Source organism: Euleptes europaea, chromosome 14 (genome assembly GCF_029931775.1).
Source record: "Euleptes europaea isolate rEulEur1 chromosome 14, rEulEur1.hap1, whole genome shotgun sequence".
Lineage (NCBI taxonomy): Eukaryota > Metazoa > Chordata > Lepidosauria > Squamata > Sphaerodactylidae > Euleptes > Euleptes europaea.
In genome coordinates, this window is record NC_079325.1 from 42,452,875 (window position 1) to 42,479,496 (window position 26,622).

Here is a 26,622-nt window from a genome sequence, read left to right on the forward strand (position 1 = left end):
GGGTCCTCATTTTACCGATCTCAGAAGGATGGAAGGCTGAGTCAACCTTGAGCTGGCTACCTGAAACCAACTTCCCTTGGGAACGAACTCAGGTCGTGAGCAGAGCTTGCGCTTTGCGCTGCCGGTTACCACTCTGCGCCCCAGGGCTCCTAATTTCTTAGGAAGGTGCAAACAAATATAAACGCATGCACCATAGACATATTTTTACATGTGTAGATGCTTTGAAAATACTGGGCTCATTGGTGGCCATCTCTCAAGTATGTTCAGACAGCAATCCTAAACAAGTCTAATCAGCATACTACTCAGATCTATTCAATTGAGCTTCCTTCTAGGCAAGTGTTCTTAGGATCACACACAGCTAGTTTGTACTACTTTGGCTTTTCATTATGTCTTCCACTGTGTGCATGTTTGTAAATGCTTGCAAGTAGTATTTGAGCGTGCAGTTAGTAGATTCCAGACCATTTACTTCCTGGTACTCATATCTGTCTAAGATGGATGGTGGATTGGAACCCAAAGTATAATTTATTACCAAGTTAATTGCATGTAAAACTTTCTTCTAAAAGCTTTTATTTTTCAACTATATATTATTTTGCTTTTACTTTTATAACCTCTCTTTCTCCCCAGTGGGGACTCAAAACTGCACACATTGTTCTCCTCGCCTTCATTGTATCCTCACAACAACCTGTGAGGCAGGCTAGGCTGAGAGTGTATGACTGGCCCAAGTTCACCAAGCAAGCTTCCATTGCAGAGTAGGCATTTGAACCTAGGTCACAGAAGAATTCTTCAATTAAAAGTTCAACTAAAATATACTAATCTGCCTTATACAAAACCTGACATTTCTTGATCTAGTTTACGGTTGTTTTCTGTAAGCAGCTTCTCAGTAAGACTGTAACTGCAGATGTCAGGGGCGGCCTGAACTTTATGCAAAATTTTGGCTCTATGCTTCAACCCCAGCCATCTTGGCTGAAAAACTGTAATCTCTCCGGGATAACCATGCTTTGCAGAATGACTGTGCCCCGACCCACCAGATTTTGTCCAGTTTCACTAATGAACCTCCATTGGTTATGTTTTCAGCAGGGAAAGGGTAATGGGTCATTGGCTGTGGATTTCAAATAAAGCCAATCTGGTTCTTTTGTGAAGGGTCAGGAAAAATATTATTACTGATGACCTCTCATGAGGACAATAGCTACTACTAACCTCAGGCTCACAGTGTACTCATCCTCTGTATGATGTCATTGGACTTCATATTTATGGAGGGGATGGGGAATATGAAGGAAATATTATCATAATGCATTCATTACTCATGAACCAGTAGGTTTAGAGTTCTATGAGATAAAGGAAGTTAGGAAATAAAATAAAATTAGACTTGGGGGGAAGGTTAGCACTCTCAGATTTTAAATAGATCTCAGACTGAAAGGGAATTGTTGCAGGCGCTGGGGAAACAATTACTGCTCGTTCAACTAGGGTTGGCTGAAGGAAATTAGATTCTTTGTAATGATTAAGCAATTTCTGTTTCATGGCTGCCTGAAAGAAATGCATGGAAAATTCTACTGACTCCTAAATCTCTGTCTCAGGTTCGAGCTGTTAAGATATGAATGTCATTGTTTTTAAAAAGATACACATTCTGTAACACGGAAGTTATGTGGAAAAACAAGATCAACCCTCCTCCCTAAGGAGCTGGCGGGTTGACGGACAGGCAAGGGACCCCCGCCTCCTCCCCCCCCGCCTTTTCCCTGTCGGCCAATCAGGACCTCGAGCGCCCAGGTGACAAAGGGGGCGGGTCCCTCCTCCCTAAGGGAGCTGGCGGGTTGACGGACAGCCAAGCGAGCCCCGCCCCGTCCCCCCTGCCCCCCCGCCTTTTTCCTGTCGGCCAATCAGGAACTCGAGCGCCCAGGTGACAAAGGGGGCGGGTCCCTCCTCTCTAAGGGAGCTGGCGGGTTGACGGACAGCCAAGCGAGCCCCGCCCCGTCCCCCCTGCCCCCCCGCCTTTTTCCTGTCGGCCAATCAGGAACTCGAGCGCCCAGGTGACAAAGGGGGCGGGTCCCTCCTCTCTAAGGAGCTGGCGGGTTGGCGGACAGCCAGGCGAGCCCCGCCTCCTCCGCCCCGCCTTTTCCCTGTCGGCCAATCAGGACCTCGAGCGCCCAGGTGACAAAGGGGGCGGGTCCCTCCTCCCTAAGGGAGCTGGCGGGTTGGCGGACAGCCAAGCGAGCCCCGCCTCCTCCGCCCCGCCTTTTCCCTGTCGGCCAATCAGGACCTCGAGCGCCCAGGTGACAAAGGGGGCGGGTCCGCCTGACTAGAGGGACGGCCGCGAGCCGGGGCGCCTTAGTTACGCGGCCGCCCGGGTCGCGAAGGGCAGAGGCCTCGCGAGGCTCCGCCCCTTTCCCTTCCCGCCCTCCTTCCTCCTCCTCCTCCCTCCCCGGCCACATCCAAGATGGCGACGCCCGGAGTGGACGCCGCGCTGGAGCTGCTCCGGCGCCTCTCGGGGCTGCGGGATCCCGTGGAGGAGCTGCGGGAGCTGCGCGTGGCCGTGCAGTCGCTGCCCCCCGGCGCTCTCCTGGAGCGGGGGCCGGAATTCCACCTGGACGGGCTCTTCGTGCTCATGGCGCAGGGTGACAGGTGCGGGCGGGAGCGGGGAGCCTTGGCTGCGAGGGCCTGCAGGAGGCGGCCGTTGGCTTGGCTTCTCATCTCCCAGTTCTTCGCTTCAAACGCACATGCCGAAGAATACACTTCCAATCCGCTTTTAATGCCCTTTGCGGCTCGATTTTACTGTGGGCGAAAACGAATGGGAGGTTTTGCCTTGGATTTGCCCCTCTCTAAACCAGTGGTTCCCAACCTTTTTTTGACCAGGGACCACTAGGACTTTTTTGTTCGGTGCAGGGACCCCAAGGTTCAAAATAAAAATTCCGGGAATTTGAAAATAAACTTTAATCATAGCTGTTAGTTAAACATTAAACTTAGAATTATATTTTAATATATATATTTTATAATAGAAAACTTTTAATTGAAAATATTAATTTATTATGGGTTTATAACTTTGTTTCGCGGACCTTAATTTAGTTCTCGCAGACCCCTGGGGGTCCATGGACCCCCGGTTAGGAACCAGTGCTCTAAATGCACTTTTTCCCCAGCCAACTTCTCGAAACTCAAAAATAAACCCCCAGGCAGAGTTTTGAGAATTCAGATGGGGGAAATGTGCAGAGAGAGCAAATCCAAGGCAAAACCTCCCAGTTTTGGGGTGCTTTCACAGGTGCTGAATAATGCACTTTTCGATTCGCTTTCAGTGCGCTTTAAGGATCGTCTGCAAGTGGGGGGGGGGGGTTACCGCACTTGTATTCCCAGCGATGCATTAAGAGTTTGAAAACGTTATAAAAAATACTGTTCGCACTTTCTATGTATTCCCATCGATGTATTAAGAGTTTGAAAACGTTATAAAAAATACCCTGCCAGAAAATATTTTTGTTAGTCTTTAAGATGCTACTGGACTCTTGCTCTTTTCCTTGCTTCAAGTTTGAGCTAGGGTTGGCTTCCATGCGGAATCGTCGAAAGCTGCCTTGGGGTTTGGAAAAGGGGGCGTGCAAATACTATAAAAGGGACAGCTGTTTGAAATAACGTGGCTGCCGCCTCTTTGAAAAGTGTTTTGGGGTGCTTTCACAGGTGCTGAATAATGCACCTTTTGATTCGCTTTCAGTGCGCTTTAAGGATCGTCTGCAAGTGGGGGGGGGGGTACCGCACTTGTATTCCCAGCGATGTATTAAGAGTTTGAAAACGTTATAAAAAATACTGTTCGCACTTTCTATGTATTCCCAGCAATGTATTAAGAGTTTGAAAACGTTATAAAAAAATACTGTTCGCACTTTGTTTGGCCCCTTTAGCTGTGAAGACATCTTCCAACCATTTTTTAGCCGTGGTATCCAAAAACCCTTTTAAAGCGATGTTTTTTATAAATTTTCAAACTCTTAATACATCGCTGGGAATACAAAGTGCGGTAACCCCCTGGGTTTTGCCATTTCACTCAGGGTGAAAACGCACTGGGAGGTTTTGCCTTGGATTTGTTCTCTCTGCACATTTCCCCTATCTGAATTCTCAAAACTCTGCCTGGGGGCTTATTTTTGAGTTTTGAGAAGTTGGCTGGGGAAAATGTGCATTTAGAGAGTGGCAAATCCAAGGCAAAACCTCCCATGCGTTTTCGCCCACAGTAAAATCGAGCTGCAAAGGGCATTAAAAGTGGATTGAAAGTGTATTCTTCGGCATGTGTGAAAGCGCCCTTAAACTTGTTGTGTTGCTGGTGTAATTTATTTGCTTGCTTTATTTTTGTTTAAAGCATTCGAATACCATGTCCAAAAAACTCAGTGGGATTAATAACAGCATGAAAGCGGAGTAGCCTTTACCTATATGATTATGCTTTGGTTTCCTCCCCAGTGGGGAAGTCAAGAGGCTCACAACATCGTCCGCCCCTTCTTTTATCCTCGCAGCAGCAAGCCATTGAGATAGGCTAGGCGGGGTGTGACTAGTCCAAGATCGCTCAGCAAGTTTCTATAGCAGAGTGGGGATTCGAACCTGGGTCTCTTGGATCCTAATCTGATACTCCAACCACTGCACTGTGCTGGTTATCTTTATTAAAAGACGTGAAGATGTTGCTTGTTTTGTTTAAAGTGGGTTTGACTATTCACTTGCTTGTCTGAGTGTGTATTTGTATCAATATTTTTATCTTGTAAACAGCTTTGTCTATATTTTAGGGAGAAGTGGCTGAGAAATAGCTTACATATTTTCCCCCTTGCAGGGTAGCTGCACCAGTCTCCTATAGTCAGCAGTGTTGTGGCATTTTAAAGAGCTATGGATTTACTTTTCTGTCAGCTTTCTTGACCGGAGCCCAATTTGTCAGAGGCATGAAATGTTAGTTCTATTATTAATTTGGGCTCTATGTAGTAGTTGTCTTGCATTTCAAGATTTTTTGCCCCCCCCCCGCTGCATTTTTCTCCCTCTGTGTCCTTGCATACCAACTGAAGATAATACTTTGTGCATGTGACTCCCGGTGTTCACCTCCTTTTGTAGAAGCTCAGACCAGGCTTTAGTTGTGTCAGAGTTAAAGGGAGAATCTCATGAAAACAGTATGTCCTGGGATATATTAAGACAAAGGAAATGATTGGCAGGAACTTCCGTGAGCTTTGTCAGATGTGCCAACAGATGTGCCAATGCTTCACACAAGGATACAGTACAGAACAGTACAGGGGTGACCTCAACTGGAGACCAGAAGGCCCATCTTTCGAAGTTGGTGTGTGGCATGACATGCAGAATATAGCGGAAAAAGATCCAATCTAAACAGTCGGCAGTCCAGTCAGAGTGGATGTGAGCCACTCCCAGCTGTTAATGAATTGGCAAACTACGTGTGAATGGTGTCCATATCCAGTAAGAAGGCACCAATGCTTACAGTAGTGAGCGAGCTAATCTCCTTGTTAAATCTGCACATAGATCTCTTTGCAACAGCTTCCTGTTGCAAGACTCCCTTTGTACTTCCCCCCCATAGGTTTTTATTGAAAGAAGAAAAAAATCCATACTTACACACCCATACATACAGTGTAACAAGCCTTCCAAAGGGAACCGTATATTAACAACCTTAATAACAGCTGAGCAATCACATGTCATTCTTAAAAGACTATGTTATGAAAAATTCATTTGTTTTAAATTAAAGGCTATAGTTTTTCACTACATATTTACGTAACAGCTTAGTAAATCTTTGATTATAATTTCATAACCATTTACCATACGTATAAAATTAGTCATCTTACACATTGCTTCCTGCTTCTAAGAAGCCACCTATGTATTCCACCCTTTGTTATTACCTACCTATTGAAAACTATTGTTCATATGAACTATTGTTCATATTCAAATTAATCTTCTGCACAATATCAGAATTAAAGTTGAACATATTCGTAGTAAAGTTTCAATTTCTTCTGAAACTCCCCCTCAGGTCTTCTATTCAGCAAATGCGGCAATTTTGCCACCACTGCATATTTGGCCATTTTCTCTCTCCACCTTTCTATCTCTGGTATTTCTTCTTGCTTCCACTTTGATTCCAGGGCCACTCTGGCTGCTGTTATCATATAACTAAACAGATCCCTTTGTGCTTTTGTGTGTGTTTTTCCCCCCAGCAATGTGGCAAACTTTGCTGTTGAATGTCTGATGAGGTTGAAGTGGTTTCTGGAGGTTTCCGCGATTCAGTTTTTAATTTGTTTTTGTTTTCTTGTGTAGGAACAGTCCAGTTTGACCAGTGTAAAGGACAGAAGAGCGTTACAGGCACACGGTCATGTTAGAAGATGTGCAAGTAGATGAGGCCTTGGTAGTGTATGTGGTTACTGGGTATTGAGATCATGTGTCTTGAGTAAATACGGGGATTGAATTGATACCAGTGTTAGGTGCAGGATCTCGAAACCAACAAATGGAAACTCAGAAAGTAGTGGGGCATGCTGTAAGCCTTCCTGGCATTCAGTAAAAATCTTAAAGATATCTGTGCTTCAGTAGCAAAAATTGAAAGGAAAACTGCTGATCTGGAAGTGACTAGTTAGAGCGGTTCCTCAGTGGAACAGGCTTCCTCGGGAGGTGGTAAGCTCTCCTTTCCTGGAGGTTTTTAAGGTTGGGTGGCCATCGGTCAGCAATACTGATTCTATGACCATAAGCAGATGATGAGAGGGAGGGCATCTTGGCCATCTTCTGGGCATGGAGTAGGGGTCACTGGGGTGTGTGGCGGGGAGGTAGTTGTGAATTTCCTGCATTGTGCAGGGGGTTGGACTAGATCACCCTGGTGGTCCCTTCCAACTCTATGATTCTAGTTCACCACAGAAAGTAACTGTTGTTCTGTTCATCTGTCCTTGTGAACGAACAGTTAGGAGTGGTCTACACCAACCCCAGTTCATTCACTCTTTGGAGTGAAATTATTTTCATCTGAATGTCATAAAGCACCTGTTTCTTGTCATATTGGGTAATAGTGTTTCCCTTATTCCCCCCTTATTATCTCTCTGTATATTTCTGTCTACTGAGTGCATGTGAGGAAGTGGAGTGTAGCTCTCCGACGCTCCCGCCACAATCAATATTTTCGTATATAAGGTATTCCAAGGCACTTACTTAGATATCAGAGTGGTTCCCTGACTTCCCATCTCATGGCTTACCTAAAATTTAAGATTGGTGCCTAGAAACTTCTAATAAAACCTCATACTAATCCAAAACATTGATGGTGGCTTAAGATGGAAGCCTCTAAATGCTGAGTTGCAAGTGTTGATTTTTGTTCTGAAGTGTTAAAGCTCTGTTACAACAAAAACGCAAATACTTTGACGTGCATTACTGGTTTTTTGTGTGTGGGGGATTTGTGTAAGCCACATTGGCTTGGTGTGGGAGCTGAAAAAACCTGTGACCCACCGTGATGTTGAATCATATCAGCCACGTGTGGCAGCCCACCAAAAGCTTGATAAAAAACAATTCCAATGCTCAGGCCTGCAGAAACAGGTGTTGGAGCACCCGGCAGGCAACAACATGGAGCTGGTGGGATGAGTTTGTCATGGTTGAATTGTTACCCCCAGCATGGCCTCATGGCTTTTATTTCGGACTCTGAGTAGGAAGATCAATTCTCAAATCCCCCACTAAGCTGTGAAGCTCACTGGGTGACCTTGGGCTAGGGGCTATGTCTTGGCCGGGCATTTTTTGTAAGAAAAAAATGGGATGTGTGGAAAGGACACCCTGCTTAGGTACATGCTGCCTTTGGCTCATGGGGGTGGGGGGAAGGGCAGAATAACATGTGTTGGATCTGGGTCTGAGTTACCCCTTCCACCCAGCTGCCATAGTTGAAGCCAAAGGGGAAAAGCAGCCAGGCCCTTTTCATTAGGCCTGAACCCCAGACCTTGCTGAAAACCCCTTCCCATTACATATCTTTATTGGTTTTTAAATTGATTGCTCGGGAGCCAATGTTTTGGCTGAAGAAGCTGGTTAAGAAAATAGAAAGGCGGGTAAGAGGTATTAAGAACAGCAATAAACCTTGTGCATGGGAAGTGTGGCTACTATTCTGCGGGTTTCTACCTTACTTTGAGAAGCTGGGTCGTCACTGGTGTTGGTTGGTCTGTCTAGTGGCATAATTGATTAGAGTTGTGGGTGACAGACTGCATTAAGCTTGTTATATCAAAACTGTGACCTTAAAATTAATTATGTTAAAATGGCTGAAATTGGATGTAGCCATTTGGATTATGCTTCTGGACTGAGTTTTATTAACAGTGGAGTCCCTAGTTAACTGTTTATTGGCACTACACCGGCATGGTGTAGTGGTTAAGAGCGGTGGTTTGGAGCAGTGGACTCTGATCTGGAGAACTGGGTTCGATTCCCCACTCCTCCACATGAGCAACGGATGCTAATCTGGTGAAGCCGGTTGGTTTCCCCACTCCTACAAATGAAGCCAGCTGGGTGACCTTGGACTGTTCACAGTTCTGTTAAGAGCTCTCTCAGCCCCACCTATCTCATTGGGTGTCTGTTGATGGGGGGAGGGGAAGGGAAGGTGATTGTATGCTGGTTTTAGTCTGCCTTAAGTGGTAGAGAAAGTAGGCATATGAAAACTAACTGTTCTTCTTTTAACCCCTCTTGCGAAACAGTGAGCAGATCTCCTCATGCATTGCCATCCTGGATCGGCTCCTCCAAGCCATGGATCCCTTATATGTAATCCGAAACTTCGGGGATCAACTTCAGAAAGGCCTCTTCCATCATGATGATTTGGTCAAAATTCTTACTATATCTCAGGTAGGTGCTACATCTTTTTTCTTTTTTTTCTTTTTTTGCCATTAAGTCACATCTGACTTGTGGTGACCCCATAGCGTTTTCAAGGCAAGAGGTGGTTTGCCATTGTGGGGAAGCTCAGGCTAGCCTGGGCTACCCAGGTCAGGTGCTACAGCTTGCTCTTTCAGAATGGCACAGCTGAGTCGGGATCTAGACACAGGTTTTCCCAGTTCATCTTTCTAACCTGTATAGCACTCAGTTGGCATACCACAGTCTTAATGCCCTTGAATGTACTAGCTGAAACTCAGACTGCCAGTTGTTCGGAGAAATCTCGATTTATTAGTCATGTGTCTAGATCTGCATAGGTCAAGGATCATGCCTGTTGATGGGAGGGAAAAGTTGGGATGCTTTATTTAACTACGCAAACATGCAGCTGTCGGGAGCTGCTCTGGTGTCTTATGCAATGTTGAATGTTTAGGTTGGAAGAATAGCCGAAGACCAGCTTGCAGTTAAAGAAATCCTCAGCACTCCAGAATTGCTGAGGCAGATCATTTACTGCATTGCTGCAGAGAAGATGTCCGTGGCCCGGGAGGTAAGAGATTCAAGCTGATGCTGAGTTGCAATGCTTTTGACTGTAACAAAGATTTGTTAATGCTTCTGTCTTTTTAAAAAATCCACCCTTCAGATGTGAAGCTCAGGGCGGCGTGCATAATTCCTCCTTGCCACCACCCAGGTTGATACGTGAGGCCGAGAAGAGGGAGGGGCTTGCCCTAGGACACCCAGTGAGCTTGCTGAGTTAGGAATTTCAACCCAGATCTCCCCAGTCATAGTCCAGCTCTCTAATTGCTAAATGACATGGGATGCCCGATGAATGTCCTTTGTAGGTAGCTGGTTCTCTTAGACCTTTGGTGTGCTACCAATCTTGGAAATAGGTATGTGTGTCCTGGGCAGGCTATCAACACTATATAGGTGGTGAGTAGAGTTGCTATCCTCTAGATGGTGGCTGGAGATCTCTTGCTATTACAATTGATCTCCAGGCAGCACAGGTCAGTTCTCCTGGAGAAAGTAGCCTCTTCGGAGGGTGGACTCATTGGCATTATACCCCTTTGAAGTCCTTTCCCTCCCCTAACCCTGCCCTCCTCAGGCCCCATCCCCCAAATCTCCAGGTATTTCCCCCACCCGGAGCTGGCAACCTTAGTGGGGAGTCTTTTATTTTTTGTGAGATTATTTGCAAGACTTGTCTGTTTTTCCCCTCTGGTTGCACAAAACAAGTGACCTAGAAGAGGCATTCAATCTGTGCCAAGCACAGGATTCATGTTCTTGTATTCGGAATTACGGAATCTATTGCTGCAAGATACAGCTAGTGCTCGGATTAGCAAAATCGTTGCGCTCCCTTGGCGGTCCTAAAGAGGGCTTAAAGGCAGATATTTATCTAGTTAGTTATCAGTGGCGATTATCCGCGAAAGCTAAATGGAGCTACCATTGCGAAAGTGAGACCGCATGCCTCTCAGAGCCAGAAGCTAGGCACGGCAGTACTCTTCATGCTCCGCTTGGCACCTTCCCTGAGGCATCTGGCTGGCAGCTATTGAAAGCAGAATGTGGGATTAGGTGAGCCCTTCAACAGATCCAGCAGGGCTCTGACGTGCAAGCTTTATTTTTGCTGCGAAAAATGTCCCAACGCTGGATCCAAGATTGCTGACAATAAAACAGTGTTGCGAAGCCCGTAAAAATAAAGCGCAAGCCGAGAGAGCTGTTTAAAAAACAACAACCAGGCCAGCTTCTGAATGGCACCTATTTGTCATGGTCTGGGCAGCCACAGAAAGGAATGTCCATCCCCAATGTCTGGGCAAATGAGACAAGACTTCGCCTGGTGTCAGGTAGAGAAGGCGCCAGGCAGTGTTCCATAAATGGGCATTGTTGCAAAAAGGGGCTTTTGCTTCAAACTCCTGTCTAAAGATAAGGGAGGGGAGTTATATTGTTTTAGATTGTAATGGCCTGTGGCTTATACAATAAACTTGATCTGATAAGAGGGGACCTGAAGTTGAGCCGGGGAGAAAAGACTTGGAAAATATCTTTTCCTATTGGTTAAGGAAGGTTAACTTGAAAGGGATTGGCGAACTGGAAGAATGATTGGTTTGTAGTACAAGAAAATAATTACTTGGATTGCCTGTGAGTGGTTGGGCTGGTGACCTACAAGTACGATTGGTTAGAAGTTGCGAAAATGTTTTTGGGTCTTTAGCAAGCAAAAGCATCTGAAACACATCAGATATAGTTATTGAAGTATCCAAGCAGGGTGTTAGAAAAATGTTTTAGGGTCCTTAGGAGGCAAACGCATCAGTAGTTGAAGTATCCAAGCAGGATACTGAAATCTAACGCTGTACATTTAAAAAAAAATCTAGTTTAGTTCACTTTATATGTTTGGAAACTAAACAAAGTGTTGTTACCATTTGAACAAAGATAATTCACATCAAATGTAATCCAACATGTTGAGTTTCAAATGTAGGGTAGAACCTGATGCTTATCCTTCCTCAGATGTTGACAACTTGAATATATTGCATGCTTAATGAAGACTGTGTTCATTTTTTATTCTGTCGTCCATTGCTGCTCCTGTTCTTACTTTCATAGCCATTCTTTATTTTCCAGGCCATCAAGTCCCTGTCAAGGACAGCAGAATCCCCTGAAGGGCTGGAGGTGTTGCTTGCTGGCAACTTCCTGGTTGACTTGAAAAACGTCATGGCCAAGAGCGATGTCATACGCTACCGAGTGTACGAGGCAAGAGCCTTTCCTTCCTTGGTGGCCTGGCTTTTTAATAAGCCTCAGTGGATAACAGCTGAGGGGTTGCGTTGTATACAGGAAATGTTTCTGTCCTTCTGGAAGGAAGCAGCTGAAAGATGACAGAGCATATCTTGTTGGAAGGGCATTGTGGAGAACAAGAGGAATAACCTTCCTCTTCTAAAACTTGAGGAATGCAGGGTTTCATTGATGGCAAGATAGGTTATGGGTTGGATCCAGTCTAAAATGGAAGTTTCCATTGATTCTTCCCTCCTGCTGCAGACTTCTTCCATGGTTAAGTAAAACATCAACACACGACAGGGAGGAGGGCTAATAACAGTGAGGGAATGGCAGGCCAAAATGTTTTTTGTTTACTGAGGCTTTTAAAGTCATTATATAGTGTGCTTTTAGTCTGAAAGCTGACAGAAGACGTGTTAGGGCTTCCAAGCAAACTGAAAGATAATTAAGTCTGCAGATCCAGAAGGCGTACACCGGAGGGATCTTAAAGAACTCAGATGTGAAATCATTGATCTAGCAAGCATGTGTTTTGTTGCTGAAATGGGCCCCTGAGTAAGAGGACTGGAAAATAAAATGTGTCAGCCCAGTTTTTAAGAAGGGGCTCCCGGGGGGCTCCAGGACACTACAGGCTAGTTACCCTAACACCTAATCTGGGTAAATTAGTAGAAACCCGTTGTTAAGGAGACTATTAAGCATGTGGAGGATCCAAGTCTGGTGAGGGAAATCATAATGGCTTCTGGCAAAGGCAGGTGCTGCCTAGAGAGGCATGGCACATCCGAAGGATGAGGCTTGACCAAGTTGGGGGAGGGCAACTTCTGCAGCTTCCTTTACGGACAACATGTGAGAAATCAAGAAGAAGAAGAAGAGTTGGTTTTTATATTCCGACTTTATCACTTAAGGAAGAGTCAAACCGGCTTACAATCACCTTCCCCTCCCCACAACAGATTCCATGTGAGGTAGGTGGGGCTGAGGGAGATCCAAGAGAGCTGTGACTAGCCCAAGGTCACCCAGCTGGCTTTATGTGTAGGAGCGGGAAAACCAAGCCGGTTCACCAGATTAGCGTCCACCGCTCATGTGAAGGAGCAGGGAATCAAACCCGGTTCTCCAGATTAGAGTCCACCACTCTAAACCACCGCTCCTAACTGCTACACCTCGCTGGCTTTCAAGCTGCCTACAGGCTGACGTGCTGGTTGTGGCAGCTTCATGCGGCTCTGAGTAGATTTCTAAACGAATGAGCATGCAATTGCGATGGATCGTGCACAATCGTCCTCAGCCCTTTCCCCTTCTAAGTCTCCCTTTCCTGTGCTTTGTCTTAGCTCGTTGTCAACATCGCCTCATCGTCGCCGGATTCTCTGAACTACTGCGTGAACAGTGGCTTGCTTTCGCAGCTGATTGAGGAGCTGACCGGGAACGACATGCTTGTCAGGTGTGTGACAAGATGTAGAAGCCAATCGGAGGGTAGCCGTGTTGATCTGCAGTAGAAGAGGTGGGCTCGACTCCAGTATCACCTTAGAGACCATCAGGATTTTGGGTGAGGGGGGGTATGAGCTATTGAGAGTCATCTCTCCCTTGTCAGATCAGTATATGATGAAGGAAACTTTGGGCAAAAACGCACGGTCGCTTTAGCCTCCTTTATTCCCTCATGCAGCCAGGATTCAGCCAGGATTTGGGTTTGGCCATAGTAACGTAAGAATTCACCTCCTCCCATCAAAAAAACCTTAATCTTTTGGCTGCTTTAGGCTAACCTTTGAGCCTTAAGAGTGCCAATCAAGTATAGGCCTTCCAGAGTTGTAATTTTCACACAGATGCCTTTGGGGTGAGGTGTTGCTGCTGCTGTCGTGAGTTCGTAGTGAAATCTGACACTGATCAAATGCCAAAGGAATTTGAAACAGCTTCTATGACTGTAATATTTTCCATATTGCAGAGCTACCTGTATTGAGATGGTGACGTCTCTCGCCCACGCTCCGCATGGGCGTCAGTATCTTGCCCAGCAAGGAGTCATCGACAAGATTTCCAACATTATCATTGGGGCAGAGTCAGATCCTTTTTCCAGCCTCTACTTGCCAGGTGACATAGTGTTCTTGTTCACATGGTTTATTTTGAGTTTAATTTCGATGTGGTGTTTGCCATCCTTTTTAAGGGCATGCAGGAGCGTGCCAGAGGCTCACAAGGAAAGTTCAGGTTGTCAGAGGAGTCCTATGGTCATTGTCTTCATCCCCCTTTTTTAAATTATGCCCCCATATATTTCTTTTCTGACTGCAGACAATACACCCCCCCAGAGTATGTCTAGACCAGTCAAGCTGTTCAACATCTTATTTGTTTTCACCCCATCCTCCTTTTGTGCTGCCTGGAGTTCTCTCCCATTTTGTTCTCACAAGGACCCTGCAAAGTAGGCTAGGCAGAGAGAGATTGAGTGAACCAATGGTGTCCCCCCCCCACCATGAGTAAGCTTTGTGGTGAGTGGGGATTTGAACCTGAACACATGAACATATGAAGCTGCCTTATACTGAATCAGACCCTCAGTCCATCAAAGTCAGTATTGTCCACTCAGACCGGCAGCGGCTCTCCATGGTCTTAGGCTGAGGTCTTTCGCATCACCTACTTGCCTAGTCCCTTTAACTGGAGATGCCGGAGATTGAACCTGGGACTTTCTGCACGCCAAGCAGATGCTCTACCGCTGAGCCACGGACCTTCCCCAAGTCCTCATTCAGCGCCCTAACACCTATGCCACACTTCCTCAATCAAAAGTGCCCTTGGAAAGGTGTTGTCTCGCATACCAATATTGCGGCAGGTATGAGCAGTGGGGTGTCTTCTAAGAGGAGAGCCCAGAATGCTGGCAAGGGGTCCACCCGCTTAAAAAGGGCACAGGCTCCAGGCCACAAGTTGCCACACCTAGCCTTAACTAGGCAGGGTAATAGTGAAAGAAGACGTGTTCTTGCAATATGAATCAAACACTTTAAAATTCAAATTATATATTCCTAGTATAAAATAACAATTTTACTGCATTACCAATACTGCTTTAAGTCTAAAGGTCGAAGCCTGTTCATGTCAGTTTTTTGTACGGGATGAACAAAAAGACCTAACTTTGAGAAAATTCTCCCTCTGTCGTCTTCCCATAATACCATTTGCATATATCTTATAAGTAAATAAATATTTTATTTGTAGATAGCCAAAGGCCATTACAAAGTAAAGAAGATTATAAAACAAGAAAATTATACAATAAAGATAAAATACAAAATGCCATACAAATTATGATAAAACAATATAATTAAAATATACCCTAGCTGGCCATCAGTTCTGGCTAGTTACATTCTTTGACACACATCCTGTAACTTTAGGCATTCCTGTTACTTTTAATTCAACTTGCTTCCCCTGTTTAGGGCTGTTTAGCTTGGAAAGAAGGCAGCTGAGGGGAGCATGATAGAGGTCTATAATATTATTCATGGTTTGGAGAGAGTGGACATAATACTAGAACGTGGGGTCATTCGCTGAAGCTGGAGGGTGAGAGATTCAAAACAGATAAAAGGAAGTATTTCTTCACACAACGCATAGTTAAATTGTGGAACTCCCTGCCCCAAAATGTGGTAATGGCTGCCAACTTGGAAGGCTTTAAGAGGGGGGTGGTGGACATGTTCATGGAGGAAAGGGGTATTCATGGCTGCTAGTTAAAATGGATACGAGTCATGAAAAAAATAATTTAAAAAATGTAAATGATGCTAGTCATGAAGTATGCCTGTTCTCTCCAGGATTAGAGGAGCATGCCGAATATATTCTGCCTGTGGAACACAGGCAGGATGGTGCTGCTGCAGTCGTCTTGTTTGGCGGCTTCCTAGAGGCACCTGGTTGGCCACTGTGTGAACAGACTGCTGGATTTGATGTTCCTTGGTCTGATCCAGCAGGGGCTTTTCTTATGTTCTTATGCTTTGGTATAGGGTTCCCTTCGACGTTTGCCTTAGGGACTTAAACATAATAGCTTTAGCTGTTCTCATTTCTATTTGGGGGTGCTATCCTGTAGGGTGTGCTGAACTCCTGTCCTTCCTCTGCGTCTGGCAGGCTTTGTGAAGTTTTTTGGCAACCTGGCCATAGTCGACAGCCCAGAACAGGTCTGTGAGCAATACCCCGTCTTTATGAAGAAGGTCTTCAGCATGGCGGAAGGCCACGACCCAACCACGTATGGTGTGGCCGTGGATACGCTTGGGATCTTGGGTTCGACCTTGGAGGGGAAGCTGGTCTTGCAGAAGCTGGGTGAGTATAGCTGATGGGTCATCTGAAGAGGATCCTTTACAGAAATAAAGGAGGGTGAAGGGTGAAAAAAAAGCTCTGCACAAATTTAAACTTATTAATAATAAAAAAATAATATTCAATTTTTAGGCTGCTCTATCCCAACAAGTCGGGCTCAGAACAGCTTACAACACATTACACAATTAAAACCCAATACAATATATAGTTTAGACTAAAAGGCCTCCACGGGCCTTGTGCTATTTAGCCCCTCCTCGCTCTTCGGCAGCCGGGAAGGCTCAGCGACAGGAAGAGGAAGCCCTAGCCGCCGAGAGCTACTACGTGAGGCCGGTCTCCCCCTTGCTGGGCGGAGGGCGGCCGGCAGCGCAGCAGGCCTTGGCCGCAGCTTCCTCCCTGCCTCGCCACCTCCGCCTTGCTTGCTCACCAGATCTGGAACTTGAGCAGCGGCCCCGTGGCATAGGCCATGCGCAGCTTCTTGGCCAGCGGCAGCCCTCCCGGCTGGGCCAAGGCCCAGTCCAGCCCCACCGGCAGCAGCAGCAGCAAGGCCAGTGCCTGCTTCATCGTGCCTGCCCCCCACCCCCGCTCCCAGCCGACGGAGTCAGGAAACCCTTAAAATACTGTGTACAGTTCTGGTCACCACACCTAAAAAGGAATATTTCAGAGCTTGAGAAGGTGCAGAAAAGAGCAACCAAAATGATCAGGGGACTAGAGCAACTGCCCTATGAGGAGCTGTTAAAACATTTAGGGCTGTTCAGCTTGGAAAGAAGGCGGTTAAGGGGAGACATGTTAGAGGTCTATAAAATTAGGCACAGGGCCATCTGCTGAAGCTGGAGGGTAAGAGATTCAAAACAGATAAAAGGAAGTATTTCTTCACACAACGCATAGTTAAATTGTGGAACTCCCTGCCCCAGGATGTGATGGCTGCTGTCTTGGAAGACTTTAAGAGGGGAATGGACATGTTCATGCAGGAGAGGCATATTCATGGCTGTTAGTCCAAATGGCTACTAGTCATGATGTATACCTATTCTCTCCAGGATCAGAGGAGCATGCCTATTATATGAGGTCCTTTGGAACGCAGGCAGGATAATGCTACTGCAGTTGTCTTGTTTGTTGTCCTAGAGGCACCTGGTTGGCCACTGTGTGGATAGACTGCTGGACTTGATGGACCTTGGTCTGATCCAGCACGGCCTTTCTTATGTTATGTTCTTATGAAGAGATTTGGCATACTCCAAGGAATCAAGAGGGGGATTGGTATTGTCTGTGGGACAAGATTGCTAATATGTGAGCAAGGAAACAGTCCCGTAATTACCCAGGAAATGTTTTCTGTGGTTCCTTTCTTTGATCTCTGATCAGCCCTTAAATGGTGTAAGTAGGCTGGAATGCAAAGCAAACTAAGGGCAGGTTACCCCAGGAGATTTGAGATCCAAGAAGTTTCTAATTCTACTGGGGGAAAAAAAAACCTGAACGCTTGACCCTTCAGTGGTTGTTGTTACTTAGCTTAGTTTGGATAGAGATCAACGATGGGCCTCAATGCAATGTGGCCAGGAATTTTTTTTTTTTTTTACGCATGGGGTGATGAATGTGCAGCTGGCCAGATGATTCCTTGAGAACTCAAGTTAGCTTTATACTTTGCAGTTCCCAAAGACTCCAGTTGTCAAGCTCTCGTTATCACTTTTCAGTACAAACTAGGTGGGCACAAAGGAAGAATTTTGAAGGGAAAAAAAATCTACTCCTTATATCTTTCCAGGGAGGCGATTTCATCACATGCTAAATCGAATGGGATGTCAGGCAAAGAGCGCCCCGACAGAGGTGCGGGTCCGATGTCTGGATGCCCTGGCATCTATTTTCTACTTACCTGTAAGCTGTATTAAATTAGAACTTCCTTCCTGTTTCTTATGAATAACTCTGTGTGTCAAAGAACTGCTGATCAATTTTGAATTGACTTGCTTTGTTTGTTTCCCCCCTGTCTCCCCGATGGGCACTCAAGCCACTTCATTCTCCCCTCCTCTGTTTTATTTTATCTGCACACCAGCCCTGTGAGGTCACCCAGCATGGGAGGCCATCCACGACAGAGGATTTGAACCTGGGTCACCCAGATCCATCCAGATCTTAGTCCAACACTCGAACCACTGTACAGGCTGTATCTCCTAATCTGAGTATGATTTTCCTGCCACCATCTCTTTCGAAACGAATCACTTGTGAGGCATAAACAAGACCAGGAGTTACTTTCAAAGATGCTTTTACTTATGAAGTGTGTACAGAATATCAACATTTCAGTGGTGCTGAAATGAATGTGTGTGTTAAGTGCCGTCAAGTTGCTTCCGACTTATGGCGGCCCTATGAATCAATGTCCTCCAAAACGTCCTATCTTTTACAGCCTCGCTCAGGTCTTCCAAATTGAGGGCTGTGGCTTCCTTTATAGAGTCAATCCATCCCTTGTTGGGTCTTCCTCTTTTCCTGCTGCCTTCAACTTTTCCTAGCATGATGGTCTTTTCCAGTGACTCTTGTGTTTTCATAATGTGACCAAAGTATGATAGCCTCAGTTTAGTCATTTTAGCTTCTAGGGTCAGTTCAGGTTTGATTTGATTTATAACCCACTGATTTGGTTTTTTCTACAGTCCACGGTATCTGTAACACTCTCCTCCAACACCACATTTCAAAGGAATCTACTTTCTTTCTGTTAGCTTTCTTCATTGTCCAGCTTTCACACCCATACATAGTAATAGGAAATACGATGGCATGAATTAATGTGATCTTGGTTGCCAGTGACACATCCCTACACTTAAGAATATTTTCTAGCTCTTTCCTGGCTGCCTTTCCCAGTCTCAATCTCCTTCTGATTGCTTGGCTGCAGTTTCCCTTTTGTTTGATGATGGAGCCAAGGAATAGAAAGTCTTGAACAAACTTATCCTCATTGTCAGCCTTAAAGTTGAGTAATTCTCCTGTAGCAGAAATGAACAGCTTGAACAAAAGAAACCTTATGAAGAGTCTTAATTCATAACTAAAGAAAGAAAGCATCCCAGATGGTCCTGAGACTTGAGAGGTGTATTTTAGTTAGTGGTTTCTTGGAGCATTAAAAACTTAAGATGATAACTTTTGATCATGCCTGGGCTTAAGTCTGTTAAATTACAGACTCAGGGAATTTCAAAGGCTCCTAGCCAATGTGTGTATGGGAGGAGCGGACTCGTTTTCCAATAGCAAGCAGTGGGCAAGTGAAGCCCTGTAGCCTCTAATGTGGTGGAAAAGTTGGTGGCCTTTGTACCTCCTGGAGTCCCACCTGTGTCAAAATGAGGATTTCTAATTATTCTAAGGAACAATCCTTACTGGAAGCTTTTCACACAACCCAAGGAATGAACCCCAAAACGGCGTCATTCCAAGCATATGTGCACAAGAAAAAGGAAGTTGTAACTCGGTGCTTTACCTGTAGAACTTTTACAGCAGAACAGATTTGTGAGATCCTCATTATATATCCCAGGGTGAACTGATGTCTCCGAGACTTGGTGTTTCTGGATGAAACTTAACCGGGAATTGTATCTTCTACCAATTTTTTTTTTTTTAACCTACAGCCAGAGCAGCAGACAGAAGACTTCCTGGGAATGGTAGAGTCCTGGTTCTCCTGCCTGTCTAGCCAGCCGCTGGAACTCTTCAGGGGCATCAGTACCCAGCCGTTCCCTGACCTCCACTGTGGTGCCTTACGGGTCTTCACTGTAAGTGCCCCCCTTTTTCAATGGGTCGGTATGGCTAAGGGTTCTTTCACACATGCCGAATAGTGCACTTTCAATCCACTGTCAATGCACTTTGCAGCTGGATTTTACTGTGTTCATTTATGCTTGGTAATTAGCGTGTTCCAGGCTGAAGTGCCCCGCATATTTTTTTGAGTTGTTCACACTGAACTGTCATTCAGGAAGCGAGTGCAAAGCCGGTTCATACCTGCTTCGCATTTCTTAAGAGCCCCTTTAACACGACCTTTTGTGTTTCTCCGCCCCTGCCTCGAGTCCCCTCAAGGAAGCATGCAAAATCACAGCCGCATGTTAGCTATGCAAACAGCAGTTGCTAATGGAAAGAACGAAGGAGCAGGCGAGTGGGGGTGGAATTTCTCCTTTTGCTTTGGGACTGTGAATAGGCATTTTAAAGGACGCATTTAAAAAAAGAGCTTTGTGCGAGCATCAAAATTGATCCTGCATAAATAGCCTGTGTGAAACAACAAAATCCACTTGCAAACTATCGCTAAAGTGGATTGAAAGTGCATTATTCAGCATATGTGAAAGGGTGTGTTTGAAGGATGTGATGAGAAAACCAGCATTCAGTAGAAGTCAGTGGCACAAGGAGAGTGAAAGCAAAGATAAAAAGATCATAATGGAATCAAGAGGTCATGGGAGAAAGCCTTGTATATGCCATGAATGTTCCTGCTGCTTCCTGCCACTCTGTCTAACCCTAGAATTTCAGGTTTCTTCAATATGCTTGTCGCAGTTAGGGTCTCGAGCGCTAATTTTAATGTGTTCCTTCAATACTACAGGCCATCGCTAACCAACCCTGGGCCCAGAGGCTGATGATCGCTAGCCCAGGCTTTCTGGAATATGTCGTGGACAGATCGGTGGATCCTGATAAGCCTTCCAAGGAAGCCAAATACGAACTCGTCAAGGCCCTCGCCAGTTCCAAGACAAGCGCGGAGATCTTTGGGAACCAGCATTTTCTAAAGCTTCAGGGTTATATGCATGAAGGGCCTTATTACGTCAAGGCTCTTTCCACCCCGGCTGTGGAAGGGGCTGATTAATGCTTGCCCAGGGACGTAATTTCCTTTCCAGGAATTCCAGGAATGGCAAACTGATGTCAGGCTCCTCCAGAAGAGGGGGTTTGACTTCATGGGTGCGCAGGAAGGGGGAAAAAACACCCGAGGAAGCAATTGGCGTGTGATTGTGTGAGTGTTAAAATTTGAAATGACAGATAACTGGGTAGAAATGTTAAGGACCACATTAGGTTATGCAGTGTGGGTAATGTAACAAAACTTATTTGGCTCATTAGCGTTAGAGTTGGATGCTTCGATAACAGATGACATGTATCGGCAGGCTCTTACGATCTTTTCAGTGTGCCGGGGATTATGTTTGTGTGTGTTTGGGAGGGGGGAATTCATCCATTTAACCAACCCGATGCAATGGAGCGGCCAGATTTAAATATTGAGTGCAGTGTGGAAGGGGTTTTTACGCACCCTTGACCCTAAATGCAGCTGCAGTCCAGTGAGGCTGCTTCAGGTACATGAGACAGGTGAGTCCTCTACATGGAGGGGACAGCGTGGCCTGCCATTGCCAGCAGTGGCCTGCCTATGTGCTGTCTTGTGGGAATTAGCTTTTGTGCGGCAACGTGTCCCACTGATCGTAACGGAGCAAAGAGGGAAAGCATTTGCAGAAGCTGTTCATGATGGTACCTGTTACTAGGCTGCATCGATTTACGCTGCAGTTGGCACCTCCATGTTTACTCACCTGCTTGAAGTTGTGTACAGTATCCATGCATATGGGGAAAAGCCTGTCCTAGAATCTTCTTCCTAATGGTCTGATTCTGTATATGTAAAAAGGACTTTCCCCGTCCCTTTCCCTCCTTGCAGTCTGAAATGGTGCAATTCGGCAGTAGCTAACACTGCTGTGTGCGCTTCAGCTAGCCTGTAAGCTCTTCTTCTGCGGAGTGTATGTTAGATAGGGGTCAGAAGTCACATTGCTGGATGGCTTGAGTCCTTCATTCTTAAAACTAGGTAGAAGTGACACTGTTTAACTAAAGTAAAGATTATGGTGCTTTACAGAGAAACCAGAATTTGAATCAGGGGTGTTCTCTGTTGTGGATGACCTCCCATGCTGGGTGACCTTCCAGGGCTGGTCGCGGACAGATCGGTGGATCCTGATAAGCCTTCCAAGGAAGCCAAATACGAACTTGTCAAGGCCCTCGCCATTTCCAAGACGAGCGCGGAGATCTTTGGGAACCAGCATTTTCTAAAGCTTCGGGGTTATATGCACGAAGGGCCTTATTACATTGAGGCTGTTTCCACCCCGGCTGTGGAAGGGGCTGATCAATGCTTGCCCAGGGACGTAATTTCCTTTCCGGGAATCCCAGGAATGGCAAACTGATCTCCTCCTCCTCCTCCAGAAGAGGGGATTTGACTTCATGGGTGTGCATGTAAAAAGGTCTCCCCCCACTCTTTCCCTCCTCGCAGTCTGAAATGGTGCAATTCGGCAGTAGCTAACGCTGCTGTGTGCTTCAGCTAGCTTGTAATCTCTTCTGCTGAGTGTGTGTTAGGCAGGGGTCAGAAGTCACTTTGCTCTGGATGGTTTGAGTCCTTAATTCTTAAAACTAGTTAGAAGTGATGCTGAATCAGGGGAGTTCTGTGCCACAGCTGTACTGGAGCCGCGGATGAAAATGGTTGTAACAGAGTCTGTGTGTCAGTCTGTTTGAAAAGCCCTAAAACCTATCCTTTTTTAACCACACTTGAACAACAAAACACATGTGTTCCCTGTTATATATATATTTCAGTTACAAGATCTGCATTCCAACTGTTAACCAGGATTCCAAGCGCAGCTTCTACAGATGCAAATTGCATGGAAACTTGTTTCACGTGAAATGTCCCCAGCCTAGTGCATTGCTAGTTAGAGCTGCGCATCTATTCAGAGTCTAGCTTGCTGAATTGTGGCCAGCGCATGAAGTTTGGGGAGTCTTGCAGCTGTTTTCCAATGCAAAATTATTCCAACGAGTCCCTTTGATTGTTTCAGTTAGCGGAGTGCCTTCTTCCATAAGTGATGAGCATGTGATTTCATTTTTTCAGAGTTTTCTTCAAGTGGTATGGATTATTGGCGTGGAGCTCAGTTAGGAAACGAGGCCTATTTACCCTATAGCCATTGGTCAGTTCCCTGCACTTGTATCCAAAATTAGGCTGACATAGGGCAAAAACGCATGGTCGCTTTAGCCTCCTTTATTCCCTGTTTCAGCCAGGATTGAACGCAGTTCGGCAAAAACGCATGTGTTCGATCCTGGCTGAATCCTGGCTGAAACAGGGAATAAAGGAGGCTAAAGCGACCATGCATTTTCACCCATAAAGTGACTTGGGGCTCTTTGAGGTCAGACTGCATTAGCTGCCCTTCCAATAGGACACAATGAATCCTTTCTGACTGCCCCTGCAAGCAAGTGGTGTTAAGCTACAGAGAATTTGACAACACCCTGTCAGTATCCCGTGGGGTCAAAGGAGTGTTTATTGGACAGGGGAAAAGGACTGGGAAGGAGGAGAGTCGTAAAACAAGAATCTTTATTTAGTGGGCACAAGCGGAGTATTTTTTTAGAACTAGAGCCAGGCTGCGTTGCCACTCTCAATTGAATTGCTATGTTGTTCTTCTCCCCTTCCCTGCCACGTGTTGCTGCAGGAAACTGTGATGTTACTTTGTCGTGTCTGTGGCTCTCCCCCCTTGGTCATCAGCTGCTTGGGGTAGTGGGATGTACAATGGGACAATGTTGTAGTGGGTACTTACTACACAAGGAGGGAGGTGAGAACATGACACAGCGCTGGGTAACCTATTATTAAGGCAGATTATGAGCGCTCCTTCATCCTGCTTGCAGCCTGTACCAGTGCGAATGCTTGCAGGTAGGCAGCTTTGGATTGTTAGGAGGGAGCCATAAATTGTCTTCTAGTGTGGGGTTAAAAATATCTCTTGGTTTTCAAGATAGGTCACTCGTTTTGGGGGATGATGTCTGGATTGTGGGCAGCTGTGGTTCACGACTTAACATAAAATTTAGCTAGCGCAAGGACTGAATCATTTTGATCACACGTTGTGCCATAATTGGGATGCTTGGAAGGAGTTTAATGTTGGAAACCAGAGAAGAGCTTAGAGGCAAGCCTAAAGCATTTCCCTTCATAGGAACACAAAAGGTAGGATTCACACTAGCTTTCTGCCTGGCGAATCACTACTTCTCGTCATACCAGAACACAGCAACATACGGACATTTTTCAAGGGTTTGCTATGCCACTTGTAGGCAAAGGAGAGGGATTGTATCCTTTCACATTTTGCAATGCAGTATTGGGATAGATCTCCCTGTTGCAATCATGCTTGTTCATTCAATGGTGTATGCTGTTGTATAGCCAGTGCATCATTGGTAATTTGCCTCTGTGATGCTTTCGAAGACCTTCAGATAAACTTGTAATTCTGGAAATGTCAGACTTTTTTTTCTGTAAAGGAAAATCATTTTCACAATAAGAGGAGCTGTGAAAACTGTCGAATTTTGTCTATGGAAGCAATGGTGAGAATACAACCTTTCCTTATGTGTACTGTGGTGGCAGTGCTCATAATTTAGCCAGTTCTGCTGAGATCTTGATAAAATATTTCAGCCTTTGGTCTCTCCCTTCTTATGTATGGTATTTCTTTGTAAGGCATATCTAGAAGAAGAGTTGGTTTTTATATGCCGACTTTCTCTACCACTTAAGGAAGAATCAAACCGGCTTACAATCACCTTCCCCTCCCCACAACAGACACCCTAGTGAGGTAGGTGGGGCTGAGAGAGTGTGACTCACCCAAGGTCACCCAGCTGGCTTCGTGTGTAGGAATGGGGAAACAAATCCAGTTCACCAGATTGGCCTCCGCCACTCATGTGGAGGAGTGGGGAATCAAACCCGGTTCTCCAGATCAGACTCCACCTCCCCAAACCACCGCTCTTAACCACTGTATCACGCTGGCTCTCAGAAAGGGGTTTGCGTCTGTTTTCAAACACAATTTTGCCCCCACCTTTTTTGTGTACATCTACACTTTCAGGTGTATATCTGGATGTGTCTTTTTACCTAAAAATTTTTTTACATGTGAATCTGTTCTTTCAAGTAAAGTTAAACTAAATAATGAACAGCACCAAAACTGACAGATTTCTGGAATGGGTTTAGCAGTATTTCCATATCACAAAGTCTGCAGGGTTTTTTTTTGGAGGGGTGTGCATGGTGTATTTTGAGCAGTAGGTCCTTCCTGCAGTCTATTTTGTGACAGCTTACCATGCATAACTGCGAACTTCCTACATGGCAGGCTCATGAAATTCTATCTCAGCCGCAAATACAAGAATCCTTTCAACTTTTGGAGAGGTGGACTCTGATCTGGAGAACCGGGTTAGATTCCCCACTCCTCCACATGAGTGGCAGAGACTAATCTGGTGAACTGGATTTGTTTCCCCTCTCCTATACACGAAGCCAGCTGGGTGGCCTTGGGCTAGTCACAGCTCTCAGCCCCACCTACCTCACAGGGTGTCTGTTGTGGGGAGGGGAAGGGAAGGTGATTGTAAGCCAGTTTGATTCTTCCTTCAGTGGTAGAGAAAATCGGCATATAAAAAACCAACTCTTCTGCAAGTTACGTTTCAGGGGAGAAAGGAGCTCTCCCCCTTTCTATATTGGAGGTGTATGCTAAGAACTACTAGGTTTCTCGGTCTTCTCCCTCTCTATATCACACCATCTTTTTTCATGCCCATCTGAAACCTTCCCTCCATCTATAGCTCTCCCCAAGCCAATGCAAGATGAGGAAAGCAATAAGCATCCCCCCCATTCTCTGCCTTACTTGTCGTGACATGAAGCGGGCAGGCAAACTCTGTCTTCAATCACTGGCAGGCAGGCAGGCTGGCTGAATCTGCTCGGCCCGGAAACATTGCTCATTTGGAGATTCTCTTGGGATATCCGCTGTCCTTTTCTTTACTGGCTGGCTGCTGGTGAACTGCGATTTGCCTGAAGGATTTTGGCAGTGTTTCTTAACCCAGGGTCCCTGGCATTCTGGGGAACATCAGTAAAAGGACTAGCAATGATGGGAAAGGTACAGGTCGCCAAAGGCAAGCGTACTTTTAAAAATCTAAAAAAAAGTCCTGTCTGTAGCTAGAAGGCTTGGGGATAGCAATGAGATGCTTTTTGAACCTCTCCCTCGGCGCATTTTGACGGGGATGACCTCAGAATGGGAAGCTTAGGTGTATGGAAGAGACAGTTTGCCACTGAAGCTTAGCACAACGGCGCTAAATGTCCCTTCCCCTTGGAGAAGAAGAGTTGGTTTATATATGTCGACTTTTCTCTACCACTTAAGGAAGAATCAGACTGGCTTACAATCACCTTCCCTTCTCCTCCCCACAACAGACACCCTGTGAGGTGGGTGGGGCTGAGAGAGTTCTGAGAGAACTGTGACTAGCCCAAGGTCACCCAGCCGGCTTCACGTGTAGGAGTGGGGAAACCAACCCAGTTCACCAGATTACCCTCCGCCCCTCATGTGGAGGAGTGGGGGATCGAACCCAGTTCTCCAGATCAGAGTCCACTGCTCCAAACCACCGCTCTTAACCACTACACTACACTGGCTGATCCAAACCCCACAGCAGGCAAGGACAGGCAAATATTTATATCCCACCTTTTATAGGATCATAAGAGTTGGAAGGGGCTATACAGGCCATCTAGTCCAACCGCCTGCTTAATGCAGGATCAACATAAAGCATCCCTGACAAGTGTTTGTCCGACTGCTTCTTGAAGTCTGCCAGAGGAGGAGCTCACCACCTCCCTCAGCAGCCACCTCCACTGCTGAACTACTCTCACTATAAAAAATTTCTTCCTAATGTCCAGCTGGTACCTTTCCACCTGTAATTTAAACTCATTATTGCAAATTCTACCTGCTGCCAACACAGACAGCTCCATACCCTCCTCTAAGTGACAGTCAGATACTTAAAGAGAGCAATCATGTCCCCCTTCAACCTCCTCCAGACTGAACGTTCTCAAGTCCTGCAGCCTTTCCTTGTAGGGCTTGGTCTCCAGGCCCCTGATCGTCCTTGTCGCTCTCCTCCGTACCCGCTCCATTCTGTCCACATCCTTTTTAAAGT

General features: G+C 45.9%; 1 protein-coding gene across 1 annotated transcript; it reads left to right on the top strand.

Moving 5' to 3' along the window:
* Positions 1-2,431: 2,431 nt before the first annotated feature.
* PSMD5 (proteasome 26S subunit, non-ATPase 5) lies at positions 2,432-20,577 on the top strand. The gene is made up of 10 exons (XM_056860657.1): positions 2,432-2,616; positions 8,628-8,772; positions 9,227-9,340; positions 11,392-11,520; positions 12,855-12,964; positions 13,463-13,605; positions 15,592-15,783; positions 17,525-17,634; positions 19,344-19,484; positions 20,294-20,577. The coding sequence occupies exons 1-10, from the start codon at positions 2,432-2,434 to the stop codon at positions 20,549-20,551; spliced, it is 1,527 nt and encodes a 508-aa protein (XP_056716635.1). The 3' UTR covers positions 20,552-20,577.
* Positions 20,578-26,622: the final 6,045 nt, after the last annotated feature.